Here is a 13534-nt window from a genome sequence, read left to right as displayed (position 1 = left end):
CTCCTGAAACAAAATGTATTGGGAATCCTTAATTGGAAAAGACACCCAAGACTCCATGTATCAACTTCAAATATCACCCCAACGGCAGTTAATATGGACTCCAAGTTTTGGAAAATGAGTTAAATAATAAAATAACAACAACTGGTACTGAGTATAAGAGAATCTCCCGAAATATAAAAGTTCCTTTTCTCCTTTCTAAACTTAATCAAGAACATACAGTGTAATTTTCTTTTTCTTTTCAGGTCTTTCTCCTGCCCCCTAGACTTCTGCTAAATGATCCTAAAAGAAACAGAGACAAAGAACATCCTTTTTATACTTGATAAAGAAGCAGTATAACAAAAGATGGAAAAGAACAGAATTCTACTCCAAGAATTCTGGTACTAAAGTTATGAAACTCCCCTCTCTCAGAAGTGAATGGACAGCTGAGAAACCTCTATACTAAAGATTATGAATGCCCACAGCTATAGCTTATACATAGTGCTTTACCACTAACAAAAGAAAACATACCATATATAACAATACTACTAAACCATTCTTGTTGGACCTTGTATATTCCTTCAAATTAATTTTCCTACATGATAAAGAGTCTGATAAAGCCACACCTGTCTGCCTGGCTCACTGACAATATTAACTTTACCCCAACTGACATACATTTACAAAGAAGCTAGCTAAGAACACAAAAATTTACAAACACAAAAATAAGTATCTTTTAGAAAGACATTATGTGAAAAGCACAACATATTGTATCCAAGCTGACTGAACTACATAGAAATCTATGTATGTATATTAATGATAATCATAAATACTGCAATGATAGAAAGACTAACTAGGATTTTTTCCCCTGCAAAATATCTAAATTCAGAACAATATTTTTTAAAACTCAAAGAGAAAATACATTTTTATTTTCATTAAGAAGCAAAACAAACATTAGTGTTTAAAACATATTAATCAGAAAAAGAATGTAGAGCTAGCTATTTATGATCATCTTAAATCAGTAAACGACATTAATACTACTGTAAATAGAGGCCAAGATTTGGCAGTTCAGTAGCAGTGATGATTTAGTCATCACATCTCACAACCTAGTCATTTGCAAACGTTTTAAAATAAGAGTCTTCATTGTGAAGAACACACAGTTACGAGGGGAAAAAACCCAGAAAACTAATCATCATTGCTTTAGCTCAACCCACATGCCTGTTCTTAAGGGTATCCATGGTAGCAGTGATGCAACATGCCAACCTAGCTCACTGTGCCTACACAAGTGGGAGAAGGGGAGGCGGATGATGGAAAAAAAAATCTCACTTGGAAAGGTGTTTTAGTATTAACATGATAGAATTACATCAACTATATTGTCAGACTTTAAAAACATATATAAGAACCAATAAGCTCTCTAAAGATCAGAAAAAAGATCCAAGAGGGAAAACATGAAGCAATTTGGTTGAAAAGAAAATTAAGAATTTTCCTCTTCCTGCTGTAGTCATTAGTTAAACGTTCAAGGGTTTTACTTCTAATAATAGATGAAATTATTTAAATTTACTCTTTCAAAAGTAACTACAAATAATGTTTTACGCTTCCTAATTTCAAACTTACATCTTTTCTCTTTGTTAATAGTCACATAATAAAAATGTATAAAAACATCACAGTAGTGATCCCATACTTTAACAATAGTAGCTCTCTTGTTTAGAAAGGGTCAAAGGCAAACATTTTTTTTATTAAGAAGGGTAAAAATGAGAGAAGAGCAAGCATTTCAAGTAAGCAGACTATAATATCAAAAATAAAAATCAAAATGAGTGAAGTGATAAAAGGTAAATCACTAGAAGAACTAACCACAGACAACCATGAAAAGAACTCCTGGAGAAAAAGAACCCAAAACCTGTTTTCCAGGCTTTTTGCCCTTTAAACATTGTTTAAGAATATTTAATAAAACATTTTACTTAGAGGTACAAGACATCCCTTATAAACAGGATGGGACCAGATAATGGGCATGTTTGTATCTGATTAAAACTCCTGTTTGAACTGTAACTGTTTGAGCAACAGGCAAAGAAAACTAATTTCCACCAATTTTCTCACTTCTCCTTTTGTAAGAAATAATTCACTATACAGGAACAGTATATTCTCATAATTTACATATTTACTTTTATTAGTCTAGCAATCACTGTCATCTTAAGTTACAAAAATAAGAACCAACAAAATAAACTATTCCATAAAAGACCATGTAAAAATTGAAAATGTAAGCATCCTGAATCTTATACAATGACACACTGTCCAAAAACCGGTGCTCAGAAATAAAAGAAACCGAACTTGGAGATTAAGCAGAGCATGTTCACTTTGAGGACAGTAAGTAAAACAGACTTAAAAACAAGTACTTCCTTAAGGAGTACTTCTATAAGTTTAATCATTTAAAATCCAAATCAACATCTTTCCAAAGGCAAAACAATCAGAACTTAACTATTTTTTAATTCTTGAAAAAAAATTAACTTTTTACAATTGATAGAACAGTCCAGAAACCGTTCTCAAAATGAGTTTATATATATATATATATATATATATATATATTTTTTTTTGTTCAGAGATCACAAGTAGGCAGAGAGGCAGGCAGGGGAGGGGGGAGCAGGCCCCCCGCTGAGCAGAGAGCCTGATGCGGGGCTCCATCCCAGGACCCTGAGACCATGACCCAAGCAGAAGGCAGAGGCTTTAACCCACTGAGCCACCCCGGCGCCCCAAAATGAGTTATACTTTAAACCATTATCACATGTTGGGGCAAAAAATAAAACAGAGTGGGAGAATTTTCATAATATATTTATAAGATTTAAATATAATCAAGGCCTTATAAACCTTTGCTATGGGAAAAGAGCTTCCTATAGATCTCAGAGGGAAAAAAAATCCACTCAATACACTATTTTTAGCCATTTAAAACACATTTCAAAATATTACCTTCCCTAAAGAATACAAACTAAGCATCACATGGATTCAACTATCTATTTTTAAATATATAACAATGTTACACTCTGTTTTCAAAATACATTATGAACAAAAAGGCCTCTCACATTCTGTCACTAACAATGAAATGGAGAAAGCATACTGTATCTTACCTTTGTGGTTACAATGCACAGGCAATCCATTACTTTACCATTACAATATTTTACATGTAAAGCAGATTACTGCAAACTATTTTAAGCTCCATATGAATAAAAAACTTAAAAATAAAATTAAAAAATGAAGTTGTGAGATAAAACCATAGATTAAAAGTTGTAACTATGATCAGATCTCTCCAGAATCCATTCTTAGAGGTATTAATTTTTGTACTATCCAAAATACAAGAAACCAGAATGTGTCACGTGCCCTATAATCTTCTTTATGTAATCTATATCTGAAGAACTTGAAATTATCCCACAAAACACCGTGGAAGGTATCAGGGTTTATTCCGTAAGAGTTCACTGCTGCTTCAGATGCTATTTCATTAATCCCTCTTTCCAAGATATGAGGTTGACAAGGAGTCATCTGATGAAATGTTCCACAAAGAGGTTTCCCCGATATAAATTTAAATCTGCTTCTTGCTTGCTACAGTTTGGATATTCAAAAAAAAAAAAAAAAAAAAAAAAACTTCCAAAAAGGAAAAACCACTTAAAAAAATGCAAGCAAACATTTCTTCCACTAAACCATTTCAGCAACTGCAGCTTGCAAAGTAATGACTTTCTCAAGCAGTAATGAATGGAATATTCCATGTGGTATTTTTAAGAAGGGGAGAAGGAAGAACAAAATGCAATAATTTAAAATAGTATGTCTAAAACTTACCTCTTCTCTCTTTACTAAAAAAAAAAAAAAAAACCCAACACTTAACCAATGAAGCCAGATTTTAACTTTAGTGCCTTACTAAATCCATTTTACCTAGTCCTTTAGAAAAAAAAAATAAACACCACAAAAAGATAATTATAACTTTGTAGCACTTCAAACTCTTCAACAAGACTTTGTTTTAACCCAGCAGTAACCTAACTACTTCTGAATTGTGAATTAATGTCCTATCCTCAAGATCACTGTGAAACAGAACTAGATAGGCTGACAGGGAACAAGGAAGAAAGATGCAGCTGGCTTTCAGTCTCACAAGCTTGCCTCCTCCCCTTAAAAATGTACAGTTAGGAAGAGAACTACCTGCAATTTCTGGCCATCAGGATTCCTCATGGTCTACAGGTATTATGAATGACCTCAATTCAAATTACTAAACTGTTGCCATTTGCCTCTTATAACCTAACTCCTACACCTAATTTTTCAGGTTATCATGGGCTACATCAGCAACTTTAATTATAAGGGTTACAAGAAAGAGTTAATACATGTATACCACTTATATCTTTCAAATAATAAGCATCATCATCATTATTATTGATTGGCTATTAGGTGATAGCTTTTTGTTTCAATCCTAATGGGATACACTTAAGACATATCCAGTGGAAGTTTACCTTGAACAGAGTCTAACAGGACTACTGCAAGGATTAAACAATATGTGCACAGTACTAAAAGAACTGCCAACCTTGTCAAGTGCTCAATAAATGCCAGTTAGAGCTGTAAATCTATATACATAAATGTGGCTATGGGGGCTTGGGGTGAGCGGAAGTAAATTTCACCATGGGCCAACAAATCCTTTCCCCCATACAGAAGAGGGAGCCTGGAAATTACATGCTTGGTTGGAGATTGAGAGTACCCCCTTCTTCCCTTCATACCACCCCAACAAACTTTTGCTCCTAAAAGAAAGAATAAGCCCACTCAAGGCTAACGACTCCACAAATAATGAAACTTTAACATTTTTTAGGGAAAATACTGAAAACAATTTAGATAATAGGCAAAAGAAAGGTATGTGAAACTCTTCAGCTGGTTTCTCCCTTAGTGTTCTGAAATTTATGTGAAAATTTTATGATATCTAAAATAGTCTAGCCCAGAGAGAACACATTCCTAAGTCTGGCAGACCTCCCAGCAGTGGAGGTTGAAAATCACCATACAAGAGTCAGAAACAGACTCTGTTAACTTTAAATAGCCACCTTCTTTTGGGGCAGGAGGTACACCTCAGTGTCCCCCTTTATAAAATTAAAAAAAAAAACTCAGTAGTTTCTAAGAGTCCTTCAACTTATAAGATTCCTATGTCTCAGTTTCTCAGTTCATTGGATTCTAAGTTCTAATGAGGCAAGACTCAACTACCACTTTATCCCTAGCACCTGGTAACCAGAATGTAACATGGGCACAATAAATATTTGTTGAATTAACGAATAGCTGTGGTAATATCTAAACTATAGGTGATTACAAAATTAAAAGACTTCTGAAATAACCCTGAAAGTCAGATACCCCATTTTCCCAGTAAAACTGATTAAGATAGTTTTGCCAGAAAAAATATAAGCCTGTAAGAATACAGATGAAATAATCAGTATCTACTTTAAATTGACTCAATTAATATATATGCTTAACAACACATATTATTAAGATAATATGGCTAAAGTATTTTATTCCAGTCACATTCAGAAAACTATAACCATCAAATTCTTCATATTCACCTTACTGTTAGCGTCATCATTGTGATACAGCCACTTTTAAAAATCATCTAATCATTCTGACCTCAAACATCAATTTCACTTCCCTCTAAATTGTTTAGATGCTGCACTTTTTGAATCTATATATTAAAATGTCACCTGACATTTTATCTCAAATCACTATCAGTATCTATTCACATAATACACAATTTTCCCCATTTGTTATGTAGGTATATATCAGAATCTCTATAATATGGCCACTTTTATCAACATAATTTTTAATCTTTCAAAAAAGATTATATATTATATCCAATGCTTGATGATTTTTAAGGTCATACTCAGCCATGATTATTTAATCTGTGTTATATTCTACACTCATTCTATTTTCTATAAACATCCAAACTTGCATGAAGGACATTTCAAGCCTATGTGTTCTTCTTAAACTGTAATTTGTGTGCAAAATAATTTAGAAATTACCCTATAACATGAGCAACTTCAGAAAGTCTGAAATATAAGCATTTGGGGATGGCTACACTTCACCTAATATTCGGGCACATAAGATAATTAATGGTATTTTAGAATACTAACAGCTTTCTATATATAGGCAACTGTTTCAACCATGACAGAACAGAGAAAGGATCAACTCTCCTACCTTAAAACTAAAGAACAGAACATATAAGAAAAAATATATATTTTTAGATATTGAACAAATGCAGTGCAAAACAGTGATCCTTGTGAGAAGAAAACAAATAAGGTTGAGTCCCATAAATGCCTCAGGTAACTACCTGAAAAAAGTCTCCAGGCTGCCACAGAGGGAAGGGGAAAATAAACAAAGCCCAGCAATCTAAGGTAAGGAGAGAGATGAGAATTCAGGAAGGCTAAGGTGTCTAATATTCATAGGTAAGAGTACCAGGGAGAAGACAACTACACAGAGAGAGCTCAACAGATCCAGATAATTCTTCTCAAGTCTTCAGATTATTTCTGATCAGTCATACTTATAAAGATACTTGGGGAAAGAACTATAGAAAGAAACAGGCAGAACAATCCCAAGAGTTCCCACAGGGCCAAAAACAATGGAAAAACTCCTAAAAGAGTCAGAAAAGTGTAGGTACACCTCATTTTATTGCACTTTGCTTTACAATGGATTTTTCTTTGTTTGTTTTACAAATTGAAGGTCTCGGCAACCCTGTGTGTCAAGCAAGTCTACTGGTGCCATTTTCCCCAAAGCATTTGCTCACCTCATGATTCTGTGTCACATTTTGGTAATTCTAGCAATATTTCAAACTTTATTAATACACTTGTTATGGTGATCTGTGATCAGTGACCTTTGGTGTCTGTATGGGAGCACCACAAACTGCACCCATATAAGACAGCAAACAATAAATGTTGTGTGTGTTCTGACTACTCCACTGACCAGTTATTTCCTGCATCTCTCATCCTCCTCTTGGGCCTCCCTACTTCCTGAGACACAACAATATTGAAATTAAACCAAATAATAACACTATAATGGCCTCTAAACATTCAAGTAAAAGGAAGAATCACACATCTCTCACTTTATTTTTTAAGATTTTATTTATTTATTTGACAGAGAGAAATCACAAATAGATGGAGAGGCAGGCAGAGAGAGAGAGGGAAGCAGGCTCCCTGCTGAGCAGAGAGCCCGATGCGGGACTTGATCCCAGGACCCTGAGATAATGACCTGAGCCGAAGGCAGCGGCTTAACCCACTGAGCCACCCAGGCGCCCCCACATCTCTCACTTTAAATCAAAACTATAAATGATTAAGCTTAGTGAAGGGGGCATGCCAAAAGCCAAGACAGACTGAAAGCTAGACCTCCTGTGCTGAATAGCGAAGTCATGAATGCAAGGAAAAGTTCCTAAAGAAAATTAAAAGTTGCACTCCAATGAACGCATGAATGATAAAAGCAAAAGAGCCTTATTGCCACATGGAGAAAGTTCTCATGGTCTGGATATAGGAGAAAACTAGATACAACATTCCTTTAAGCCAAAACCTAATACAGAGTAAAACCCTAACTCTCTTCAGTTCTGTGAAGTATGGGAGGTTAGGAAGCTGCAGAGTTAAGTCTAAAGCTAGCAGAGGCTGATTTATGAGGTTTAAGGAAAGCAGATGTCTGCATACCATAAAAGAGCAAGGTGAAGCAGCAAATATGGATATAGAAGCTGCAGCAAGTTATCAAGATCTAACTAAGGTAATTCATGAAGGTGGCCACACTAAACGACACATGTTCGATGAAAATGACAGCCTTCTATTGGAAGAAGATGCCATTTAGGACTTTTCACAGTTAGAGGAAAGGTCTGACTTGAAAGCTTCAAAGGACAGGCTGATTGTCTTGTTTGGGGCAAATGTATCTGGTGACTTGAAGTTGAAGCTAAAGCTTATTTGCCATGAAAATCCTAGGGCACTTAAGAATTATGCTAAATCTACTCTGCCTGTGCTCTATAAATGGAATAACAAACCCTGGATGACAGCATATCTTTTTACAAAATGGTTTACTGCATATTTTAAGTCTACTGTTGAGAGCTACTGCTCAGAAAAAAAAAGATTCCTTTTAAAATATAACTGTTCACTGACAATGCACCTGGTCACCCAAGAGTTCTGATGTAAATGTATCATGAGAATAATGTTCTTTTCATACCTGCTAACACATCATCCACTCTGTAGCCCATGAATCAAGGAGTAATCTCAACTTTCAAGTCTTAAGAAATGTATTTTGTAAAGCTATAGGTGCCATGGAATAGTAACTCCTCTAGTGGTTCTGAACGAAGTAAACTGAAAACTTTCTGGAAAGGATTCACCATTCTAGATGCCATTAAGAATATCTGTGGCACGAGAAAAACACTCCTCATGGAAAGAGTTCAAAAATATGAACATTAAGAGGAATTTGGAAGAAGTTGATTCCAACCTTCATGGATGACTTTGAGGGGTTCAAGGCTCCAGTGAAGGAAATCATTAGAGATGTGGTGGAAATAGCAAGAGAACTAGAATTACAAGTGAACCCTGCAGATGTGACTTAACTGCTACCTTATAACAAAACTTTAACAGATGAAAAGCTGCTGTCCAAAATGTAACACATAGGGAAAAGACTAAAAAAAGAGGTTCTTTATCCTTGCTACATCAATAAATTACTAATGAGTATGCAACATTTTAATACAACTAAAGATTATTTTTTTCAGGGACGCCTGGGTGGCGCAGTTGGTTGGACGACTGCCTTCGGCTCAGGGCGTGATCCTGGAGTCCCGGGATCGAGTCCCACATCGGGCTCCCAGCTCCATGGGGAGTCTGCTTCGCTCTCTGACCTTCTCCTCGCTCATGCTCTCTCTCACTGTCTCTCTCTCTCTCAAATAAATAAATAAAATCTTTAAAAAAAAAAAAAAAAAAGATTATTTTTTTCAAGATTTTATTATCTTTCTGACCTTGTCAGAGAGAAACAGAGAGTGTGCATGCATGCACACAGGCAGGGGGAGCAGCAGGCAGAGGGAGAAGCAGGCTCCCTGCCGAGCAAGGAGCCTAATGCAGGACTCGATCTAGGATCCTGGGATCATGATCTAAGCCGAAGGTAGACACTCAACTGACTGAGCCACCCAGCATACCATAAATGTTCTTTATTTTTTAAATCTACCATTTATTGATACTTACTATGTGTGTCAGACTCTGATCTAAGTTTTGCATAAGTTATCCCATTTCATACTACAAGCACCATATGAGGTGAGCTCTGTTATCATCTCTACTTTGCAGATGATGAAGCTAAAGAAGCAAAATTAAGCAATTTGCTCTACATTATATAATGTAGTACAATATTTCTAAATATACAGATTTGGAAAGCCAAGTTACAGAATGATATGTATATATCTCTCATTTTCAATATGCATGTCTGAGCTAAATAATACATTAATTAACATATAGGATTAGTTGAACAAAAATATATCAAATGCTTAAAAGAGATTACTCAGAGAAAAAATGTTTAGAAAAGACTTTCAATAACCTTTCTTTTTTTTTTTTTTTAAAGATTTTATTTATTTGACAGAGAACACAAGTAGCAGAGAGGCAGGCAGAGAGAGAGAGAGAGAGAGAGAAGCAGGCTCTGCACTGAGCAGAGAGCCCGATGTGGGGCTCGATCCCAGGGTCCTGGGATCATGACCTGGGCCGAAGGCAGAGGCTTTAACCCGCTGAGCCACCCAGGCGCCCCCCTTTCTTTCTTTAATTTATTTTTTTATTTATTTTCGGCATAACAGTATTCATTATTTTTTCACCACACCCAGTGCTCCATGTAATCCATGCCCTCTATAATACCCACCACCTGGTACCCCAACCTCCCACCCACCCGCCAATTCAAACCCCTCAGATTGTTTTTTAGAGTACATAGTCTCTCATGGTTCACCTCCCCTTCCAATTTCCCCCAACGCCCTTCTCCTCTCTAACTCCCCATGTCCTCCATGCTATTTGTTATGCTCCACAAATAAGTGAAACCATATGATAATTGACTCTCTCTGCTTGACTGATTTCACTCAGCATAATCTCTTCCAGTCCCATCCATGTTGCTACAAAAGTTGGGTATTCATCCTTTCTGATGGAGGCATAATACTCCATAGTGTATATGGACCACATCTTCCTTATCCATTCGTCTGCTGAAGGGCACCTTGGTTCTTTCCACAGTGTGGCGACCGTGGCCATTGCTGCTATAAACATTGGGGTACAGATGTCAATAACCTTTCTGTGTGTGTGTGTGTGTGTGTGTGTGTGTGTATATATTTTTTAAGATATGCCAGAATTATTTTGTAATCACAGATTTTTTTTTAAGGTAAATAACTGAAAATGAGAGAGAGCAGTAACTTTGGAAAAGGGGTGTCAGAAGCCAGGTTACAGTGTATTAAGAATGAGAAGGAAAGAAAGAAAAAAGGTAAATTACTTTTTCAAGAAGAGAAGGTAAGCTATCAGGTCCTACTAAGAAGCACCTTTTTGTTTTTATTTTAGGAGAATATCTGAATATATTTAGAGGATAAAGACAGGTACAAAGGCCTGAGAAAGAGAAAGAAGCTACTAAATGAGAATACAGAATGAGATTCCAAAGAGAAAGGGATCAAGAGCAAAACAGAAGCTATTAGTGCTAATTATCTGACAAGGTGACTTTCCATAATTGATAACATACTTCTATTAAGTTAGGAATTTTTACAATAAGCACGTATCACTTTGCCAGTTCAAAAAGGGGGTGGGTAGGGTTTAAGAGCACATGAGGAGATATTGTTCTAATACTAAAAATAGTAACAGATGCCAACGCAGGTATGGAACAATCAAAATTACCGAAATTAGCTATTAGAAACATCATATAATCATACTCATAATTCAAGACATACTGGGATACCTTCTTGCAGCATATAAATTTATAACCACTGTGGCACACCTAAACTTTAACAAAGACTTATTTTCTCAGTAACTGGATAACATTTTGCCAAGCTTTCTCCTAGATTAACAGTGTGACATAATATGGCAATTGTTTCACTTCTTCACAGCATTTCTTTATACTTTGCTTCCATTTCAAAGTTACTGACTTAGGGGTATGTCCTTCAGTTCTTGTACTTGCAAGTATCATTTAAATGCTGGGATAAGACTGTCCTAAGATATAAACATGAAAATATAATGTAACAGTGAATGTAAAAAAACAGCAGAGTGGTCATTGAAATCACCTGCAGATATCTCATATACAATTCACTCAGTATACCTAGTAATTTTTTCATTATAAGGGATCTGCACAGGGGTTGTGCATTATTTCAAATTTTGTGTTTTTTATTTACTATTTCATAATATACTGCTTAAAAATTAGAATGAGAAAACACTAAATTTGGTGGTGGGTTGAGTGATGGAGAGGTCAAACTAGTGTCTCTGTGTCATATTACCTTTGTGAGAGAGAGAGAGACGTCTGCTGGAAAAATAGAACGTCAAGGAGAAGAACCTTGAGTTCTTCTGATGAACAGGAAAAGGCACCAACCACCAATACATGATTGCCAATTATTTCAAAGGCAGGAATTCAAAATTGTGACAGTTCATAAAGCTGTATTATAAAATTTTGTCAGCTCTCTTCCAAAGTCCATAGTAAGAACCAAAGTGGGGTCTGCTTCGGGGATACAGAATTATAAGATAGGTAGTGCCAAAGACTAAAAATGTGCTGAATTTGAATATGAACTGATAATAGCACTGTATAAATAATGGCATTATATTAATTTTAAATATCCTGTCTTGTAATTGCACACTAAGCATTTTTAGACATATTCATAAAAAATAAAAAAATTTTAGAACAATATCCTTGTTCATAGGAGATACATGAAGTACTTAAGGGTAAAAGATTCACGATGCCTGCAATTTGCTCTCAAATGGGTCAGCAAAAATAAAAGCTTATACCTATGTGCGTGTTTACGTACAGAAACAAGAAAATGTGACAAGATGACAGTTTATCTTACTATTCTTTCAATTTTTCCAAAGACAGAAATTTTTTTCAAAATACTAAATTTTGGGGAGGGCACCTAGGTGGCTACAGTCGTTAAGTGTCTGCCTTCGGCTCAGGTCATGATACCAGGGTCTGGGGATCGAGCCCTGTGTCGGGCTCCCTGCTCAGCGGGAAGCCTGCTTTCCCTCTCCCAATCCCCTGCTTGTGCTCCTGCTCTTGCTCTCTCTCTCTCTGTCAAATAAATAAATAAAATCTTCAAAAGAAAAATCATAAAAAAACAAACAAAAAATACTAATTTTTTTTAAAAGAGACTGAAATAGAGCCCAAATAGTAAAATATTAAGTCCCATAAGAAAAGTACAAAGTGCTACAGGTATTCAGAAGAGATTAGTTTTAGCCAAAAGATGGGTTGATGACCTCACATGGAAGATTTCTGAGCTGGGCCATGCAAGATGGAGTTAATGTAACGGACATTCCAGTTGAAAGGAATGGCATAAAGAAGGACCTGGAAACAGAGAATTTCAGGAAAAACAAATACTCTACTTCAACCCAAAAGTAAATCTATAAAAAGTAGTGCTGGTAGTGTTTGTATAACTTTAAATGTTTCTACCAAGGAAATAGGAGTTGAGCAATTAGTTATTTCCTTTAAAAAAGGAATAAAGCAAATGAGGTAAGTACTTAAAACTTTTCTTTTTCATTCTTTCTGAAAACAAACCAAAACAGCAGTTTACTCTAACATAGAAATTATCAGTCTATAGACAGCATTTTTTTTTTTAAAGATTTTAGTTATTTATTTGAGAGAGAGAGCACACACGTGAGTAGGAACAAAGGGAGAGGGACAAGCAGAGTCCCCATTGAGCAGGGAGCCCTACATGGGGCTCAATCCCAGGACCTAGGGATCATGACCTGAACCAAAGGTAGTTTAACTGACTGAGCCACCTGGGCACCCTGAACAGTATTTAGTAATTCTATCTTTCGGTGAAAAATAAAGCAGTGAAAAGTGAATATATATTCCCCATTTGTGATGTAAACTAACAACTAAAAACCTTAACAATTAATGAAAACTTTAATTGGAATTTATCTATACCTGCTCAGAACTTGATGAGACTTAAAAACATTACTGTAAACTAATGACCGAGCTCTCAACAGTGAAGGTAGTTTTCGTTAAGAAAAATGAAAGAGTGATAAATGATTAAAAATAAAATAGTTCTTGCTTTCTGGGTATTCTTTTTTAAGATTTTATTTATTTATTTGACACAGAAAGAGAGAGAGAGAGAGAAAGCGCAATCACAAGTAGGCGGGGGGGCGGGGGAGGGAAGCAGGCTCCCTGCCGAGCAGAGAGCCCAATGTGGGGCTTGATCCCAGAATCCTGAGATCATGATCTGAGCCAAAGGCAGAGGCTTTCACCCACTGAGCCACCCAGGTGCCCCTGGTTATTTTTAAAGCAAAAACTTTAAAAGCTAAATTAAAAAAAAAAAAAAATCCCACCTTATTTCAGAAAAGAGATTAAAATAAGTATTTTAAATCAGTCTAATGTCTATTATCAGAAAAAGATCTTAGAATAA

General features: G+C 35.7%; 1 protein-coding gene across 14 annotated transcripts in view; it reads right to left on the bottom strand.

Moving 5' to 3' along the window:
• DLG1 (discs large MAGUK scaffold protein 1) overlaps positions 1–13534 on the bottom strand; it is a 263928-nt gene that overhangs the window by 222737 nt on the left and 27657 nt on the right. The window contains exon 1 of one of the 14 annotated variants that reach the window (XM_044252063.1): positions 3090–3691. The exons of the other annotated variants lie outside the window; for them this stretch is intronic. Within the exon in view, the coding sequence (XP_044107998.1) occupies positions 3090–3119 (30 nt within the window). The 5' untranslated portion in view covers positions 3120–3691. Of the gene's footprint in view, positions 1–3089; positions 3692–13534 lie in introns of those variants that run through there. 14 annotated transcript variants of the gene reach the window in all.

This window comes from Neovison vison, chromosome 6 (genome assembly GCF_020171115.1).
Source record: "Neovison vison isolate M4711 chromosome 6, ASM_NN_V1, whole genome shotgun sequence".
Classification (NCBI taxonomy): Eukaryota; Metazoa; Chordata; class Mammalia; order Carnivora; family Mustelidae; genus Neogale; species Neogale vison.
This window is presented reverse-complemented; position numbering and strand designations above follow the sequence as displayed.